Source organism: Sphaeramia orbicularis, chromosome 8 (assembly GCF_902148855.1).
Source record: "Sphaeramia orbicularis chromosome 8, fSphaOr1.1, whole genome shotgun sequence".
NCBI classification, from domain to species: Eukaryota; Metazoa; Chordata; class Actinopteri; order Kurtiformes; family Apogonidae; genus Sphaeramia; species Sphaeramia orbicularis.
The window spans coordinates 17,409,492-17,429,855 of record NC_043964.1 but is presented as its reverse complement, the minus strand read 5'-3'; the positions used below and the strand labels follow the sequence as shown (position 1 = coordinate 17,429,855).

The window sequence follows — 20,364 nt, the reverse complement described above, 5'->3', positions numbered from 1 at the left end:
CTAAAACAAACAGAAAAGAAAACATGGAATGCATAAAAGCACTGTTTTTGGCAGAACAATGCCATAGATATTGATGTAAGAACTTAAATGTTTTTGGTTATTATCAAGAAAACATGGAAAATGACTAGATATCAGCTCTGAAATTAAACTCTTATGAGCTATTTTTGTTGTTATCATTATATTTGTCCAAATAAATGTACCTTTAGTTATACCAGGCATTAAAATGAACATGAAATTGAAGAAAACAAGCGTGGTCTAATTTTTTTTTTTTCCGCAACTGTGTAGGCTTATCATTTGAATCAGGTGTGTTTGAAGAGGGATACATCTAAAACATGCAGGATAGTGGCTCTTGAGGACCAGGGATTTACACGATCAGTGAATTACATCTAGGAAAATACCTGATTTTCACTGAACAATGCGAAATGCAGATTGTGTTATTATAATATAAACCAGGGGTGTCAAACTCATTTTAGTCCAGGGGCCACATTCAGCGCAAATTGATCTCAAGTGGGCCGGACCAGTAAAACAATAGCATAATAACCTGTTAATAATGACGACTCCAAATTTTTCTCTTTGTTTTAGTGCAATCAAAATTAAATTATAAAAATATGTACATTTGCAAACTATCCAAACAAAAATGATGTGAACAACCTGAAAAAAACCTTAAATTTCTTAAGAAAAATAAGTGCAATTTTAACAGTATTACACCTCAACTTACCATTTACACATGCATATTACGGATTGGATCTACAAAGGCACAAAATATTTAATAACAGGAAGAATAATTAATAATTAAAATTTCACTTTCGAAATTTCAGGTTTTTCGCATTTTATTGTTAACGGTTTGTAAATGTTAATATTTTCATCATTTAATGTAAGTTTTTACACTAAAACAAAGAGAGAAATTTGGAGTTGTCCTTACTTATTCATAGATGTAATGTAATATTATGTTTTTCACATTAAACTAAGACAATTTGGAGTCATTATTTATAGGTTATTATGCTATTATTTTAGTTGAGATCACATTGGTCTGTATGTGGAACCTGAACAAAAACGACTACGACATCCTTGATTGTTAATATCTTAAGTGTAATTTTTGCTGATTTATCCCGCGGGCCAGATTTGGACCCTTTGGCGGGCCGTATTTGGCCCCCGGGCCAAATGTTTGACACCCCTGATATAAACCAATCAGGAAAATTTAAAAATAGCCAAAAATACATTTGGAAGTCGCCACAAAAAATAGCAGTAGGTCTTTAAGGGGTTAAAAGTATAAATTAACTGCCTCCCACAGTATGAAGATGTGTTTCAGTGTGACTTAAGAGCACAGCTAAAGTACCTAGCTTCTTTTTTTTTCTCTTTGGTGTAATGTGATCTAACAGAAAAGTAGATCATTTGTGCTATTAATTCATTCCTGCGAGACACAAGATGAAGCGTTGCTAAGCTAAAGAGCTAATAATTAATAAATTACGCAGTGATTCAGGCTTTCACGTCTTTGCATATCACCGACGGGACGTACATTTACGGGCCTCAAAGTGAAAACCAGCGTTGACATGATTGTCGGATTTCAGTCGGTGGATGTTAGCCCTCGTCGTTTCTCGAAAATGAGAGATAAGCTGAACTCTCTGGGCACTTAACGCTGAAATACGTCATTACAGAGCTCTAACGGGCTTTTCATTCAAATGCTGAGACGACCTGTGACGAACAGGTTTGTGACGGTGGAGGTTTACGGAAAGAAAAGCTTGAAGGCAGAACTCGACTCTGGACACTGAACACTCAGCACTGTCATTGTTTTTAACGGGAATAGTCGCTGTGTTTTCATTCACTCTGGCACTACTTTATCCCTTGTTATTAATACATTTCGTCAATTTAGCTCAATTTAGCTCAACATATATAATTTATTTTTAGCTGTAGTTGCTTTTTTCTGTGGCTTCTAATTATAAAACACGATGCCGATTACATTTAATACAAGCAATTGCATAGATATTCAAATTTCCAATTATGTCATTTACACAAGACTCATCATATTCGCTGTGGTTTTTCAAGGCAGTTTTTTTTACATGTTAAATATGTTGGGCAAGAAACAACGAAGCAAAAAAGACTCAACGTGAATGTAGCTCGAGGCTCATTTATGTAGCGTTTTACACAAAGTGACCAGAAAAACATCTTATATAATATGTTCAATTATTTGTTTATAACTAAGTGACTCTTATTTATATAAAGCTAATTTTTTTGGAGTATTAGCATCACGTTGTCAAGAGCTTCTAATGTTTTGCAGTATTTAGGTAAAAAGGGATTTCATCCAATATAAAAATGTATCAAATGGGACAAGGGAGGAAACTTTGAATGGGATGTTAAAGGTGCACTGTTTAGAATTTAGTGCCATCTAGTGGTAAAGTTGCAGAACTTCAGCCTCCTTTTCCAGGAGAGTAACAGATATCGCCTACGAAACAAAACCAAACCACAGAAAAAGAAAAAGTGACTGGAGAAAAAAGTTTAAAGAGAGGTTTTATTGACAATTTAATCTAAAACCAGCTTTTAAATCGCTTCAACTTGGCTCAGTTTTGCCATCGACACACTGTATTTCCACTGCAGGTATAGTACTACCTCAGCGTTGGCTGGTCGTCATGGCAACGCAACATAAAAATCATTCTGAATGCAAATGAAATTACAAGTAAACAATGGAGGAACAGTAAACCTGAAACTACAAGTTATAATTTCATCACTATACTGTCACTTTAATATGGTACTATAATATATACTTAGGGCTGGGCGATAAAACGATAACAATAGTTGCTTTTCCATTGGACTTCTGTGCAAAACCGATGAAACCGATATTTACTAAATGTCAAAAAAAAAAAAAAATAGGACCAATGGCCCTGTATCTTGCCAGCCAAATTAAAAGCTTTGGGAAATGTATCCAGATGCCATTTATTCTCCCCCAGTTTTAGTGTATTCATTATATTACAGAAATAGCCCATGTTGTGGTCATATTCCAATCAGATCTATAAAAAAATTCAAATTCCAACTTGATATCATTGATACTTACTGATTTATTGGATCAATCTATTTCCTATCTGTTATAATGGGAAAATTTGTCAAAGTGGCACCAAATCCAGAATCAGATCGGGATCGAAATAATGTCAATACCTTGTGTTGACATCATCATACAGAAGCTGTATATCAAGTTTGAAGTCAATCAGAACTGGAGTTTGGGAGAAGAAGATGCCTGAAATTTTTTCCCCTTAAGAGCCCATGTTAAATTTTCCGTAAGTTTCCGGATCCAGAAGAAGATCCTGATCAGCATGTGGACATTATGTTTTGGTCATCTCCCCATCAGGGCTGGACCGTAGAAATTTACACTGGATATCATTTATATTTACTGAGTTATTGCATCGATCCACTTCCTATCTCTTATAATGGGGAAATTTTTCAAAGTCGCACCAAATCCAGAATCCGATCCAGATCCAAATAATTTCACTAACTTTTGTTGACATGATTATAAAGAAGCTGTATACCAAGTTTGAAGTCAATCGGAATCGTAGTTTCAGAGAAGAAGATGATTGAAATTTTTGTAACGGACGATAGACGACGACGACAGACGACGACAGACGACAATAGCTTACAGCCTGTTGGCTGGTAAACTGAAAATGTGTGTTTGGTTTAGTTTACGGGCCACAATAGAACTCCACGGAAGATGATGCCTCATTTTAATGTAAGAAACAGTTTTAGATGATGATAAACCAAAGAAAACCTACAGGGTGGGGAAGCAAAATTTACAATGAACATTTAGTTGTTTTTTCTCAGCAGGCACTACGTCAATTGTTTTGAAACCAAACATATATTGATGTCATAATCATACCTAACACTATTATCCATACCTTTTCAGAAACTTTTGTCCATATGAGTAATCAGGAAAGCAAACGTCAAAGAGTGTGTGATTTGCTGAATGCACTCGTCACACCAAAGGAGATTTCAAAAATAGTTGGAGTGTCCATAAAGACTGTTTATAATGGAAAGAAGAGAATGACTATGAGCAAAACTATTACGAGAAAGTCTGGAAGATACTATTAAAGAAGAATGGGAGAAGTTGTCACCCGAATATTTGAGGAACACTTGCGCAAGTTTCAGGAAGTGTGTGAAGGCAGTTATTGAGAAAGAAGGAGGACACATAGAATAAAAACATTTTCTATTATGTCAATTTTCTTGTGGCAAATAAATTCTCATGACTTTCAATAAACTAACTGGTCATACACTGTCTTTCAATCCCTGCCTCAAAATATTGTAAATTTTGCTTCCCCACCCTGTACTACTAATATTAGAAATTCAGCTAAATCCGAAACACTGCACCTGTAACAGTAGTTCACTGGAGCTTATAAACTTTTAACTGTTTCGATTTTACTGGTCACTCTGTGTTTTTTAGACAATCATTTTACAGCCTACACTGAGACATATTCAGTGGTTTATAAAATACAAATTAAGTGCAAAAAAGTATTGGTACATGAAGTATTAAAAGCACTTAGAAAAGCTAAAACATTTTAGTCCCGAGGGCTCTTACAAAACATGAGACGAGACAAACATAAAACAGCCCTATAGAGGATTTTGATCGTCTTCAACAGGGACAACGATCCTGCTTTAAGAGGATGGAAAATGAGCATTTTAAATACTTAAATAGATATAAAATTTAGTTATCTTTTAACACAAACTGTACACATCTGGTAGCAATACATATAAAAAAATTACAAGTGTGGTTACTTTAGAAAGAACACCTTCTGAAGCGTCATATCAAAAATATGCAGCTGTAATAGCCGTTTTTGTTCTTCATTATCTAGTAAACTTTACAATGCTACATCGCACTTCAAAGAAGTGAATGAAGTCTTTTCCTCTAGTCCACCGTCCCAAGCCTCAGAAGTCTCACGTGGCCGAACCTTTCCTCCTCCTCCATCTGAAAACACTTCCTCTTCACCATCATGCACAGACTATTCTTTTTCAACATGCACTTGAATAAATCTTTTCAACTTTCCCGATAATCTTCTCCTCAAAGATGGGCAAGATAGCGTCATCTTCACGTACCTCTTCGAACACCACCCCACAGTCAAACTCGTCGCTTACCTTCTTGAAATAATACCTAAAGATAAGATAAGATGAGATAAGATAAGATAAGATAAGGTGAGATAAAATAAGATGAGATAAGATGAGAAAAGATAAGATGAGATGAGATTAGAAAAGATAAGGTGAGATAAGATGAGGTGAGGTGAGATGAGATGAGAAAAGATATAAAAAAAGGTAAGGTAAGGTAAAATAAGATAAGATGAGGTGGGATAAGAAAAGGTAAGATAAGATAAGGTGAGATAAAATGAGATAAGATAAAAAACAGTAAGGTAAGGTACAATAAGGTAAGGTGAGATGAGATGAGATGAGATGAGATGAGATGAGATGAGATGAGATGAGATGAGATGAGATGAGATGAGATGAGATGAGATAAGATAAGATAAGATAAGATAAGATAAGATAAGATAAGATAAGGTGAGGTGAGGTGAGGTGAGGTGAGGTGAGATGAGAAAAGATAAAAAAGGTAAGGTAAGGTAAAATAAGATAAGATGAGGTGAGATAAAAAAAAGATAAGATAAGATATGGTGAGATAAGATAAAATAAGATAAAAAAGGTAAGGTAGGGTAAAATAAGATAAGATGAGGTGAGTTAAGAAAAGGTAAGATAAGGTGAGATAAGATGAGATAAGATAAAAAAGGTAAGGTAAGGTAAAATAAGATAAGATGAGGTGAGTTAAGAAAAGGTAAGATAAGATAAGGTGAGAAGATAAGATGAGATAGGATAAAAAACGGTAAGGTAAGGTAAGATAAGATAAGGTGAGGTGAGATAAGAAAAGGTAAGGTAAGATAAGATAAAAAAAAAAAAAGTAAGATAAGATAAGGTAAGATGAATAATGGATCAATAATGTAAAGCGCTTTGGGTGTCTAGAAAAGCACTATATAAAATCCAATCCATTATTATTATTTTTATAAGATAAGGTAAGGTAAGGTGAGGTGAGATAAGATGAAAAAAAAGTATAAGATAAGATATGATAAGACAAGATAAGGTGAGATAAGATGAGGTGAGATAACAAAAGGTGAGGTAAGATGAGATAAAAAAAAATCTAAGACAAAATAAGGTAAGATAAGGTAAGATAAGATAAGATAAGATAAGGTAAGGTAAGGTGAGGTGAGAAATTTCACATTTAACATCAGCAACATACAAGTAAGTGCAGAGAAAAAGACAGGTAGAAAAACCACAAACGAGACACAATTAAATATAGAGAGAAAAATAAGAAATTTGGTATTTACGTGAATATTTACATAAATGTAGAATTAGAATTAAATATTATGTACGTATTAGTTAGGTGTTTTATGCCACTGTTTGACACTAGTGTTTGATATGGATTCTAAAAGCAGAGCATGGGGAATGTAAAACACCTGCAGGGCTCGTGACTGCGACTGAATTACGGTCGCATGCGCCTGAGAATTTCGGTAGTGTGACTGTTTTTGAGATTACGATCGCACGGTGCGCCAATAAAAAAATGAGCGAAAATTAATACGTGCGCCTAGAATAATGGCTGCAGAAGTAACTCGTCAGCTGAAAATAAACAAGCTCCATGCCCCGCTGACTGAAGCGGAAAAACTAGTCCCCGCCCCCTCGCGTGCGCAGGCGGCATAAACAAAGGGATCAAATAACTCCACCGACGTTTGAAACAATCTCCCGCCAAACCCGGTTAGTAGCGCTGGCGTTGTTCCAAGTATTTTCCCATGACGTAATGTAGCCTGCAAGTCAGATGATCATGTTGCGCGAATCAACTTGCTACACGATCAGCTGACCGTAACCAGCGAATCGAGGGGCTAATGAATAAACAACATGCGGTATCCAGACGTGTACATGATTCGTCAAAAGTTTGACTTGACTTCAGGCGTGGTGTAGACCACAGTGACTAAGGGCCTTTAGGCCATGAAATAAAAAAGTTGGTTGTTGCAAATAATGGTGTGATTCGTCTTTCTTCTCCAAGAACCAACTAAAGTATATACCACACATTGACAATTGTTTTGCACCTGTGTCAATGTAAGCTTTTTCTTTCATACTCTATTCAAATACTTTATTCTAGGTTGTTAACATTGCTTAAATACATATAGGAATATTACTTGGTATGGCCAAGAGTTTTGCTTGTTCTCCAAATTTTTTATATAATAGTGGTGCGCCTAGATTTTAGCCTGTGCTCCTAACTTTTTAGGGTTAGGAGCACAGTGCTCCTAGGTCAAAAAGTTAATTTTGAGCCCTGCACCTGTCACACACCTCGCAGACATTAAACCTGACTGTAAATCTCACCTGTAGTTTCCTTTCTTGGTCAGCAGTTCTTTAAACTGGCCCAGCGTAACAACCCTGCCTTTGTCGATGCTCGTCGTGTACGGGATGGGCTCGCCGCAGAAGTAATAGGCCACAGTCATTTTCTCACACGGCTGCTTTTTAGTGGCTTTATGTCTGCAGAAGAAGACGAAAAACAGTATTAAACAAACCGCATGGAACCTGCCTGCGTACAGGAACAAGTGTTTTATCGTCTGAAAAGTACACGGACCATAATATCACATTTAACCACTTTATTACTGATACATTTAACCCTTACAGACCTGGAACTATTTCTGTGGTGACCTCCAAGTGGATTTTTCTCTACATCTAACCTTCATTAAGTGATTTATCATCATTTCATAGAATATTATCCTCTTCATTTTGCATTTTTTACTGAAAATCAGGTATTTTCCTACATTTAATTTACTTATTATGCACATGTTCATAAAAGCTCAGATTAACCCATAAAGACCCCATGCTACATTTGTGTCAGTTCCCAAATGATTTTTTCTTTATATTTAACCCTTTTTTAAGTGATTTAACACCATTTCTGGTAATATTATCGTGTGTGTTTTGCATTTTTCAGTGTAAATCATGTATTTTCCTATATTTAATTCACTGATCATGTAGATGTTCAAAAAAATTCAAAGATTATTACATCAAAATAGAGAAAAACTCAAGAAAAAGTGACTTTTTCAGCAAATATTTCAATAACTGAGCATAAACCAAGTGTCTCCTTCTATGGTTACTCCATGGGTTTTACTGGAAATCAGGTATTTTCTTATATTTAATTCAAAGGTTATTACATCAAAATAGAGAAAAACTGAAGAAAATGTGACTTTTTCAGTACAATATAGTGTCTCTATCTATGGTTCTTCATCAAAGTCCATGGGTTTTGCTGGAAATCATGTATTTTCATATATTTAATTTACTGATCATGTACATGTTCATATTCAGAGTAAATTCAAAAGTTATTACATCAAAATAGAGAAAAACTGAAGAAAATGCGACTTTTTCGGTACAACATATCATTAACTGAATGTAAAAACAAGTGTCTCCATCCACTGTCATTGTTCCAACTCCATGGGTTTTACTGGTGAATCTATGTTGTAGAACATGACGGTGTTTCCACGGTAACTACGGAGCCTCTGAACATCCAAATGGGTCATATGTAATGACATGAAAAGATGAAAAAACTGTATTTTACACCAATTATTTACAAGTTTTGATAGGATTAATCGATCAACAGGTATTAAACAGTTTAGATCAGTAGATGGTTTTGTCAGTTTGGGTTAAAGCTGAGGGTTATTATAAAAAGAAAAAAGCTGACAAAATACAAGAAAAAGTGACTTTTTCAGCAAATATTTCAATAACTGAGCATAAACCAAGTGTCTCCATCTATGGTTATTTATCAAACTCCATGGGTTTTGCTGGAAATCAAGTATTTTCATATATTCAATTCACTGATCATGTACATGTTCATAAAAACTCAGAGTAAATTCAAAGGTTATTACATCAAAACAGAGAAAAACTGAAGAAAAAGTGACTTTTTCAACAAAATATATCATTAACTGAATGTTAAAACAAGTGTCTCCATCCACTCTCATTGATCCAACTCCATGGGTTTTACTGGTGAATCAATGTTGTAGAAGATGACGGTGTTTCCATGGTAACTACAGAGCCTCTGAACGTCCAAATGGGTCATATGTGATGACATGAAAAGATGAAAAACTGCATTTTACACCAATTATTTGTATGTATTGACAGGATTAATGGATCAACAGGTATTAAACAGTTTAGATCAGTAGATGGTTTTGGTCACCAGTGTCTATTTGGGTCTTTATGGGTTAAAGTTGGGTGTTTTTATATAGAAAAGAGAGAAAACTCAAGAAAAAGTGACTTTTTTGGTAAATATTTCAATAACTGAGCCTAAACCAAGTGTCTCCATCTATGGTTATTTATAAAACTCCATGGATTTTACTGTTATTTACAGGTATTTTCCTATATGCAATTCACTGATCATGTAGATGTTCATAAAAACTCAGAGCAAATTCAAAGGATATTATATTAGAACAGAGAAAACTAAAGAAAAAGTGACTTTTTTGGCAAAATACATCACTAAATGAACATAAAACAAGAATCTACAACCACTGCCATTTGTCAAACTGTGGGTTTTACTAGTCAAAGAATATATGGAGAATATAAATCTTAATAAAATCCAGTCTATTAAAACATCAGAGAGGAAAGGGCTTGAGGGGGGGAATCTGGTTGTTTTTCATAGTGGAGCTTTGCCACATATGTGCTGATAATATCTAGTTTAAATATGAATATATGAAGATATTATTACTATATTACTACATAGGACGATATAGAATATTATATGCATTTATATTATATTTGTGTATGTGTTTTTGTTTGTTTTTTGTTTTGTTTTGTTTTTTAGTTTTTATTAACATCTGGTAGGATACGTCGTAAATGGGTATTATCATATTAGTGTATATAGGAAAACAGATGTGTGATATTGCTATACTATTATTATTATTGTTATTGTTGTTATTATTAGTAGTAGTAGTATTAATATTATATTGATATTCATACAAAATAATAATTGCTATATAATGATCATAAGGAATAGAAATTGGGGGTAGGAGTATATAAGTTTTTACTTCTTTCTACTCCTTTTCGAGCACGTATAATTTCATTTCATTTGTTTTATTATTATTATTATTATCATTATCATCATCATCATCATCATCATTATCATTATTATTATTATTATTATTATTAATTTACTATAACTATTATTATTTATTTATTCATTTTGTTGTTTGTTTGCTAATCAATCATTTATGTACCAGTACTTATATTTTGTTGGTTGATTTTTGTTTTGATTTCACTGTTGACATGTTCGAAATAAAGATTTCATTCATTCATTCATTAGTTGCTTTACTGACACAGAATGGTTAGTAACGCTGCAGCTGCCACCATATATTAAGCGTTAACAGCACAACAGCAAGCACACAAAAGATTAGACGGTGACTCAGAAAAAACAGTGAAAGGTGAAAATGATTCTATTTGCATGAAGGATGGAAAATATTATCCTTTTTTTATGGAGGTGAATGAAATGTGCGTGTCTCATTTGTGAATCGAGTTAAACAGTGTCAGTAAAAGATGAATTGCCGAGTGCGACAAGAACTTTTCTGAGGGTTTTCTGTCTGAAAGTGACCTAGTTAAGAAAAAATAAGTGTAAATGTTCACACAAGAGAAAATTATAACGGGTTTTGGGTCAGGTCAGCTGTGAAATAAATGTTACTGATATTATAAACATAAGTGGCTCTCAGCTTCTTTCATTCAGCGGCGTTTTATCGCAATTAAGTTGTATATTTCAGTTTATCGCTCAAAAAACGCGTTCTAGTGTTTAGTATCGAATTCAAGGGAATGAAATGCACTGAGTGACATTATCAGTGTTGACCCAGACTGCTGTATTTTGGATTGAAAGCAGCTCAATAAAACAGAGCGGGAACAAAAACACAGGAAGCGAAGGAAACCGACAGATAAAGCCTCAGCAAGACAGAAGAGGGAAGTGTGTGAATTCTCAAGTGGTGATAGAAAGCAGAAAAGAAAAAAAAAAAAGAATGAAGGGATCAGACTGTGGACAATTACATTTGGAGCAGACACCCTGAGGTTTTGGACTATTTTTGGTGAAAAGGCCCACCGCTGTCGGGTTTTCACACATTTATACACTTCATAAACAAAAAAAGGTCATCGGTAAATATTGATAAAACCATGCAGAGGTGGATCGCAGGAAATAGGACCGATCGATGTGTTTCATGAGTGTTTTCAGTACTTTATAGATGCTTATATGTGCTTTTTATTTAAGTTGTGTTCCAGCAAAGTTTAAGATCATTATTTAACCCATAAAGATCCAGTGCTACTTTTGTGGCAGTTCCAACATTTTTTTTTCTATATTTAACTTTTCTTAAATGATTTATCACCATTTATTACTATATTATCCTCTGTACTTTGCAGTTTTCAGTGAAAATCGGGTAATTTGCTACCAAACTCCATGGGTTTTACTGGTGAATCAATGTTGTAGAAGATGATGGTGTTTGCATGTTCACTACAGAGTCTCTGAACATCCAAATGGGTCATATCTGATGACCATGAAAAGATGACAAACTGCCTTTTACACCAATTATTTCAACATATTGATTGGATTAGTGGATCAACAGGTATTAAACAACTGATTCCACTCAGATGCAGCACTAAACGACAGGAAATCCCTCCTGCCTGTGACCATCAGACTGTTCAACTCCACCTTATAACCACATAATTACAATTACAGACAACAATATTTTTGCACACTTATTATGTATAATTCTTGTCTAGTACATATACTAGGGAACGGCCGTGGCTCAGGAGGTAGAGCGGGTCATCCAATAACTGAAAGGTTGGTGGTTTGAATCCCGCTCTGTCCTAGTCATGTGCTGTTGTGTCCTTGGGCAAGACACTTCACCCTCCTTGCCTCCAGTGCTGCTACTATGAATGCATATGAATGTTTGGTGGGGGTCGGAGGGGCCGTTGACGCAAATTGGCAGCCGTGCTTCCATCAGCTTCCGTGGCTACATATTTATTTAGTTTACCAGCACCAGAGTGTGAATGTGTGAGTAAATGAATAATGGATCCAATGTATGTACTTTGAGTATGTGTTCATGGAAAAGTGCTATATAAATCTAATCTATTATTATTATTATTATTATTATTATTATTGTTATTGTTATTATTATATTGTACAAATTGCTGCTCTAATTGTGTGTCTTTGACTGTTTATATATATATATATATATATATATATATATATATATATATATATACACACACATATATATATATGTATATAATTCAGAGCTATATATATGTTTGTATATTTGATGATATATGATAACGATTCACCTGATTAAAAATTTTAACTCAGTTAACCCATCTGCAGCTCAGAATGACTCTGAACGTCTCTGCCGACACATTTGGGGCAGTTTGTCCAAGTAGAGTTAGCGTCGCTCATGAACAAATGGGCAGTTGATCAGGTAGTGACAGGCAGCAGAACCAACCCATACAGATGGAAGACGCTAAACAGCACGTTGTCCCTCTGAATGGAAATATGAGGACAAAAAAACCCAAGATAGAACAGTTGTTTTAAGATGTTTTGTTGAAACTGTTGAAGGTGTTTAATAAACACGTTAATGCATATATATTCCCTTCTTTCTTGAGTCTGTTTGCTCACACAAGATTACACGCGATTAATATACATTAAAATGTAGATAAAAAATTTATATTTAATCGTGATTTATCGGAATTAATCCACAGCGATGCTGTAATTAATCTGATTAAAAATTGTAATCATTTGACAGCACACACACACACAAACACACACATATATACATATATATATATATATATATATATATATATATATATATATATATATATATAAAAGTGCTGGGCAGCGGGCAGCGATTAAAAATTTTAATCGCAATTAATTGCGTGGATTTCTGCAATTATTCATAATTAATCACATAGTTATATGGGGGGGGGGGGTGCCAGCATCAACAGCGTGTATGGCCTTTAAGTGATATTTCAGACTCGAAGTACTCTGGTGATAAAAAAAAAAAAAAAAAAAAATTCCACATTGCAGTGCTTACAAACAACTTTGTCCTTCTCAACCCCACCATCTGAAGACATTTAAAATGAAAATGTCCATGGAAAAGACCTTTCTCCATGTTTATGTCCCCACCAGTTTATCTCCGGTTTTGGGTGATTGACAGGAGTCTTAAGCCCACTAATAAGGACTAATACTAATAAGCCCAATAATATGTGATGTTCAGTTGTTAAAAGCAAGCAAAGGGGGCCCTCTAGTGGTCGGAATAAGTTGCACTAACATATGTTTTGTCCTTTCGGTGTTCCCGTAGTCAGATGGGACATAAGAGGAACTAACAGACACGTTTCTTTCACTCTGTATGGCCCCAAAAACGTTTGCCTGTGAGTATTTTATGTTCAGTTGTAAGAATGAAAAGTATAAAATTTCTCTGATGTGAACCTTTGTTGCTGGATAAAAAGACGTAAATCTTAAATTAATCTGTAAATGCTAATTGTTAGCATGGCTATGGATTTTCCCATTCAAGTTAGCAGTGATCTTTTTCCCATTCATTTAAATGTATAATACCATGTAAATGTACTAATGAAATGAACAGAACTGAGACATATTTTGTTTGTATGTTGCAGTTTTACAGTGAGTCTCAAGTAAAAGATTTGGACAGAAGTTTTCAGCGTCCGGCTTTTCTTGGGAAACCTGTTGTCTATCTGCCGAGCAAATCACTACACGCACACAAGCAGGGGCAGAATAATAGGAGTTAGAATAAAACGGCATTAACGTGAGATAAAAAAATTCTCGGTGTTATTTAATGAATGTGTTAACACGGTAATAACGCGTTCTTTCCTAATACTTTTTCTTATACTTGAATGGAGCGAATGTAGCACCCAATAATTTCCCCCCAGGATTAAAAAACTATTCTGATTCAGATTTTAGATCAGTAGATGGTTGTGGTCGCCAGTGGAGCTTTGGGTCTTTATGGGTTAAAGTAAATTCAGAAAAATACATTTGAAACTGTTGATAACTGCAGTGATGATGGTGAACATCAGACTGAGTGCAGACTCTCCACATAATCTGGCTTTCATCTGCCTCTTCCACACTCCACCAGTTCTCTCTATTTGTTAAGAGAGGGTAGTCGAACATCAAATAGAAACCTGTCTCTGACTAAACATTAAAACGCCTCCATCTCTGCAGGACTTCAGCTGGTGTGGACTTGGAAAATACACAAGTCTATTTCCTCTGTGATCCTCTCAGTGGGTCTTAAGGGGAAATGACCTGAAAGAGGACTGACACTGAATATAAACTACACATGTACCTGAGGGGTTTCTACAAGTACTGGTGTCAGGATTATTTAAAGATGACCATAATTCTTCAATCTACTGCATTTTAAAGATACATGTGTGGTAGGATATTCTGTGTTCGCTGATTCAGTTTATGACCAATTGGTGTTATTATAAGTATGTCTTTGTATTTAGGTCTCTCCGATGACATTCTTGTGAAAAAATTATTAAAAAAAGTATCCTGACCGGTAGTGACGTATGTCCCGTCACCATAGTAACCTGTGGCCTGTTACTGTTTGTGGTTCATCATAAGATCTGAACACACACCAGAGGCAGGGAGTGTGTTCCAGTGTTCACCACACAGAGGCTTAACAGGACCTCAATGATATCAACAACAGAACAAAGTATATTTAGTTTATGGAGAGTAATAATGACAGTTAGACCTCTACAAATGAGGGCAATTTTAACAATATTCTGCCTGTAACTAAATGTTTTGTGCCTTTGTAGATCAGATCCATTGTGCACATGTATAGTGTATAATATTGCTAAAATTGCACTTATTTTTCTTAAGAAATTTCAGTTTTTTCCAGTTGAGTTGTCAGTATATAGAGGCTCCGCAGTCACCGTGGAAACACCGTCATCTTCTACAACAGTGATTCACCAGTGAAACCCATGGAGTTGGATGAATGACAGTGGATTGCGACACTTGGTTTATGTTCAATTAATTATATATTTTGTTGAAAAAGTCACTTTTTCTTCAGTTTTCTCAGTTTTTGATATAATAACCCTCAGGCTAAATCTCAGCTTGTATGAACATCTACATGATCAGTAAATTAAATATAGGAAAATACCTGCTTTTCACTGAAAAAATGCAAAATATGGAGGATAATTATAATAAATTTTGATAAATCACTTTATAAAGGTTAAATAGAGAGAAAAAGTGACTTGGGAACTGACACAAAAGTAGCACTAGGTCTTTATATGTTAATGTGTATTTTGCAGGTGTTACGTGTCAGTCGGTCACTTTTTTCAGTCTTCTTTGTGTTTTAACATAATAACCCTCCACTTTAATCTGAGCTTCCATAAACATCTATATGATCAGGAAATGAAATACAGAAAAATACATGATTTCCACTGAAAAAATGCAAAATACAGAGGAAAATATTATAATAAATGGTAATACATCTGTTAAATCCAGAGAAAAAAAATCATCTGGGAACTGCCACAGAAGTAACACTGAGTCTTTATGGGTTAATACCTTTTAAAGACTTTAAGATATTAAATGCAGATTTGTAAATTCAAGACTTAAGACTTTTTAAGACCCCGTGGGAACCCTATTAAATCTGAGCTTGGATGAACATCTACATGATTAGTAAATTAAATATAGGGAAATACGTGCTTTTCATTAAAAAGATGCAAAATATGGAGGAAAATATTATAATAAACGGTGATAAATTACTTTAGAAAGGTTAAATAGAGAGAAAATGTGATTTGGGAACTGACACAAAAGTAGTATTGGGTCTTTATGGGTTAATGTGTATTTTGCAGATGTTACATGTCAGTTGGTCACTTTTTTCAGTTTTCTTTGTGTTTTAACCTAATAACCCTCCACTTTAATCTGAGCTTCCACAAACATCTACATGATCAGGAAATTAAATACAGGAAAATACATGATTTTCACTGAAAAAAGTGCAAAATACAGAGGAAAATATTATAATAAATGGTAATAAATCTGTTAAATCCAGAGAAAAAAAATCATCTGGGAACTGCCACAGAAGTAACACTGGGTCTTTATGGGTTAATACCTTTTAAAGACTTGAAGATATTAAATGCAGATTTGTAAATTCAAGACTTAAGACTTTTTAAGACCCCGTGGGAACCTTATTAAATCTGAGCTTGGATGAACATCTACATGATTAGTAAATTAAATATAGGGAAATACGTGCTTTTCATTAAAAAGATGCAAAATATGGAGGAAAATATTATAATAAACGGTGATAAATTACTTTAGAAAGGTTAAATAGAGAGAAAATGTGATTTGGGAACTGACACAAAAGTAGTATTGGGTCTTTATGGGTTAATGTGTATTTTGCAGATGTTACATGTCAGTTGGTCACTTTTTTCAGTTTTCTTTGTGTTTTAACCTAATAACCCTCCACTTTAATCTGAGCTTCCACAAACATCTACATGATCAGGAAATTAAATACAGGAAAATACATGATTTTCACTGAAAAAAGTGCAAAATACAGAGGAAAATATTATAATAAATGGTAATAAATCTGTTAAATCCAGAGAAAAAAATCATCTGGGAACTGCCACAGAAGTAACACTGGGTCTTTATGGGTTACTACCTTTTAAAGACTTGAAGATATTAAATGCAGATTTGTAAATTCAAGACTTAAGACTTTTTAAGACCCCGTGGGAACCTTATTAAATCTGAGCTTGTATGAATATCTACATGATTAGTAAATTAAATATAGAGAAATACCTGCTTTTCATTGAAAAGATGCAAAATATGGGGGAAAATATAATATATGGTGATAATTAAGTTTAGAAAGGTTAAATCGCGAGAAAATGTGACTTGGGGACTGACACAAAAGTAGTATTAGGTCTTTATGGGTTAATGTGGATTTTGCAGATGTTACATGTCAGTTGGTCATTTTTTTCAGTTTTCTTTGTGTTTTAACATAATAAACCTCCACTTTAATCTGACCTTCCATAAACATCTACATGATCAGGAAATTAAATACAGAAAAATATGTGATTTTCACCGAAAAAATGCAAAATACAGAGGAAAATATTACAATAAATGGTAATAAATCAGTTGAAGAAGGTTAAATCCAGAGAAAAAAATCATCTGGGAACTGCCACAGAAGTAACACTGGGTCTTTATGGGTTACTACCTTTTAAAGACTTGAAGATATTAAATGCAGATTTGTAAATTCAAGACTTAAGACTTTTTAAGACCCCGTGGGAACCTTATTAAATCTGAGCTTGTATGAATATCTACATGATTAGTAAATTAAATATAGGGAAATACCTGCTTTTCATTGAAAAGATGCAAAATATGGGGGAAAATATAATATATGGTGATAATTAAGTTTAGAAAGGTTAAATCGCGAGAAAATGTGACTTGGGGACTGACACAAAAGTAGTATTAGGTCTTTATGGGTTAATGTGGATTTTGCAGATGTTACATGTCAGTTGGTCACTTTTTTCAGTTTTCTTTGTGTTTTAACATAATAAACCTCCACTTTAATCTGACCTTCCATAAACATCTACATGATCAGGAAATTAAATACAGAAAAATATGTGATTTTCACCGAAAAAATGCAAAATACAGAGGAAAATATTACAATAAATGGTAATAAATCAGTTGAAGAAGGTTAAATCCAGAGAAAAAAATCATCTGGGAACTGCCACAGAAGTAACACTGGGTCTTTATGGGTTACTACCTTTTAAAGACTTGAAGATATTAAATGCAGATTTGTAAATTTAAGACTTAAGACTCTTTAAGACCCCGCGGGAACCCTGTTAAATCTGAGCTTGGATGAACATCTACATGATTAGTAAATTAAATATAGGGAAATATCTGCTTTTCATTGAAAAGATGCTAAATACAGAGGCTAATATTATAATAAATGGTGACAAATAAGTTTAGAAAGGTTAAATCGCAAGAAAATGTGACTTGGGGACTGACACAAAAGTAGTATTGGGTCTTTATGGGTTAATGTGGATTTGCAGGTGTTAAGTGGAAGTATAATGCATTAAGTTTTGTCATAGATTTACAGCACAGGTGTCAAACATGCGGCCCGGGGGCCAAATCCGGCCCGCCAAAGGGTCCCTTGGGATGAATTTGTGAAATGCAAAAATTACACTAAGATATTAACAATCCTTTTAGTTCAGGTTCCACATTCAGAGCAATTCAATCTCAAGTGGGCAGGACCAGTAAAATACTTTCAAAATGACATATAAATAATGACAACTCCAAATTTTTCTCTTTGTAAATGTAAATATTTTCATGTATTTACACTAAAACAAAGTATAATTTCGCAAAAAATGTGAATAACCTGAACAAATATGAACAACCTGAAATGTCTAAAGAGAAATAAGTACAATTTTAACAACATTCCGCCTGTTATTAAATATTTTGTGTATTTGTTGATCCACTGTGATCTGTAAGTTATAATGTACATGTGTAAATGTAGTTTGTTCATGTTATTCACATCTTTTGAAAGGATAGTTTGTAGATGTAAACCTTTTCATAATGTAAACTTACTTCTTTTCGCTCTAAAACACAGAGAAAAGTTTGGAGTTGACATTGTTTCTATATTATTATGTTATTATTTTACCGGTTCGGCCTACTTCAGATCAAATTCAGCTGAATGTGGCCCCTGAACTAAAATGAGTTTGACATGCCTGATTTACAGGTTTGGACATAACTATAACTATAAAGTTTTAAAAATTCTTCCAAGTCATTGGGTTCAGTGGGAGATCACACCAGAAACTAAACAAAGACAGTGATGAAAAGTATTATCTGGATCACTTTCTGCCCAATCTGATTAATACAAACACAGCCAGTGTAAATGTACAGAAAGTTAGAGTCAACATTAAATCAGCACTGTATATTAGAGTCAGATTATATTGATATTAATTATAGGAAGTGGGGATGCACCGATACCGATACGAGTATCGGCATCGACTCCGATACCACTGGTCTACAATTTTTTAGAAATGATTTGCTTCAGACATTAAATGTGCTAAATGTTATGTATTTTAATAAGATTAATTGGAAAATAAATGACAAAAGTGCCAGTTTGCTGATGTTTTCAAGGTATATGATTAAGTGTTATTACACATGTATATTGGTTTATGTACATTTATATAATAGCTTAATAAATCTTCCACTAACTAGAACCTATAAAGTGAATGTATTCTAATGTGCAGACAGTGTTTTGAAGTAGATCTTGTAGCTCTGAGACAAATATTCCTTTTGAGTCAAACCCATTCTCTCGTTAATTCTTGAGTTTCACATTTTGACCCAAGGCTGTATCTTGGAAAGTTCAGCCAAATAGCATTTTTTACTTGATGTTTCTTTATCAGTGACTCTCATGTGGTAAAATTTCATCACTTTTATTCTGGAAGCATTTTCCTCGTAGACCAGTGTACTCAGTATGTGTACTCATACTCGTACTTGTAAAAGTAATCTGATACAAATGCACCGATACCACTTACGGCCGTGTGACATTCACAGTTCAGTGCAGCAGGTACGAGGAGGAGGAATAATGTGTGGGGAGTGTGAAGAGTGTGGAGATTTTTCCAAATAAATGACGGTGATAAAAGTAACGCTGACTGACAGTAACATTAAAGACACAGACACAGACAGATACGGACGCAGCGTTCTGTCTGTCCTCTGCGTACATTCCATCTGTTTTCCAGGTGCTGGCAGATGCGTACCCAGACAGAGAATACCAGCAGGAGTATGGGGCGGTGCGGACCGCCGCCAGCGGAAGTGAAAACGAAAGTTATCGCTCCTTTCTCTTTTCTCTACCTGCTGAAACTAAACTTTTAAACCTCACCAGTGAAAACGCTCCAATATTAGTATCACATTAGTGTTGCCTCTGTCGTCTCCATGTTTGTTAGTACTGACTTTCTTCTTCTCATAAAACTTTACTCTTCTTCGTGGTATTTGTCCAGTATGGTTAATTCAGAGCGGTGCCCCCTGGTGGATTAATTAAGAAACACTCATTCCAACACATTAAATGTCAGTAACAGCACTTTGTTCCAGTCAGACTAATGACAACGACAATAAAGCACATTTACAGAAGGAACTAAGAACTGGAATGGGATTACTAAAGACTAGTATCAGTACTCGGTATCAGCAAGTACTCAAATGTAAGTACTCGTACTCGGTCTGGAAAAAAGTGGTATCGGTGCATCCCTAATAGGAAGAGCTGAGCGATGCTGTTCAGTCAAAGACAGCAGACTTTATCGAGTTCTGCAATCTACTGGCCTTTGAAAAGAGTACATGATGGATGTTTTGAGGTGAAA

General features: G+C 34.5%; 1 protein-coding gene across 3 annotated transcripts in view; it reads right to left on the bottom strand.

The window, feature by feature from the left end:
* Positions 1 to 4,982: 4,982 nt before the first annotated feature.
* The window catches only part of LOC115424779 (axin-1-like), a 92,602-nt gene continuing 77,220 nt past the window's right edge, over positions 4,983 to 20,364 (bottom strand). For all 3 annotated transcript variants that reach the window (XM_030142207.1, XM_030142206.1, XM_030142208.1), the window contains 2 exons: positions 7,369 to 7,521; positions 4,983 to 5,125 (listed from right to left, as the gene is read on the bottom strand). In XM_030142207.1, coding sequence (XP_029998067.1) covers positions 4,987 to 5,125; positions 7,369 to 7,521 — 292 coding nt within the window. In that variant the 3' untranslated portion in view covers positions 4,983 to 4,986. The remainder of the gene's footprint in view (positions 5,126 to 7,368; positions 7,522 to 20,364) is intronic.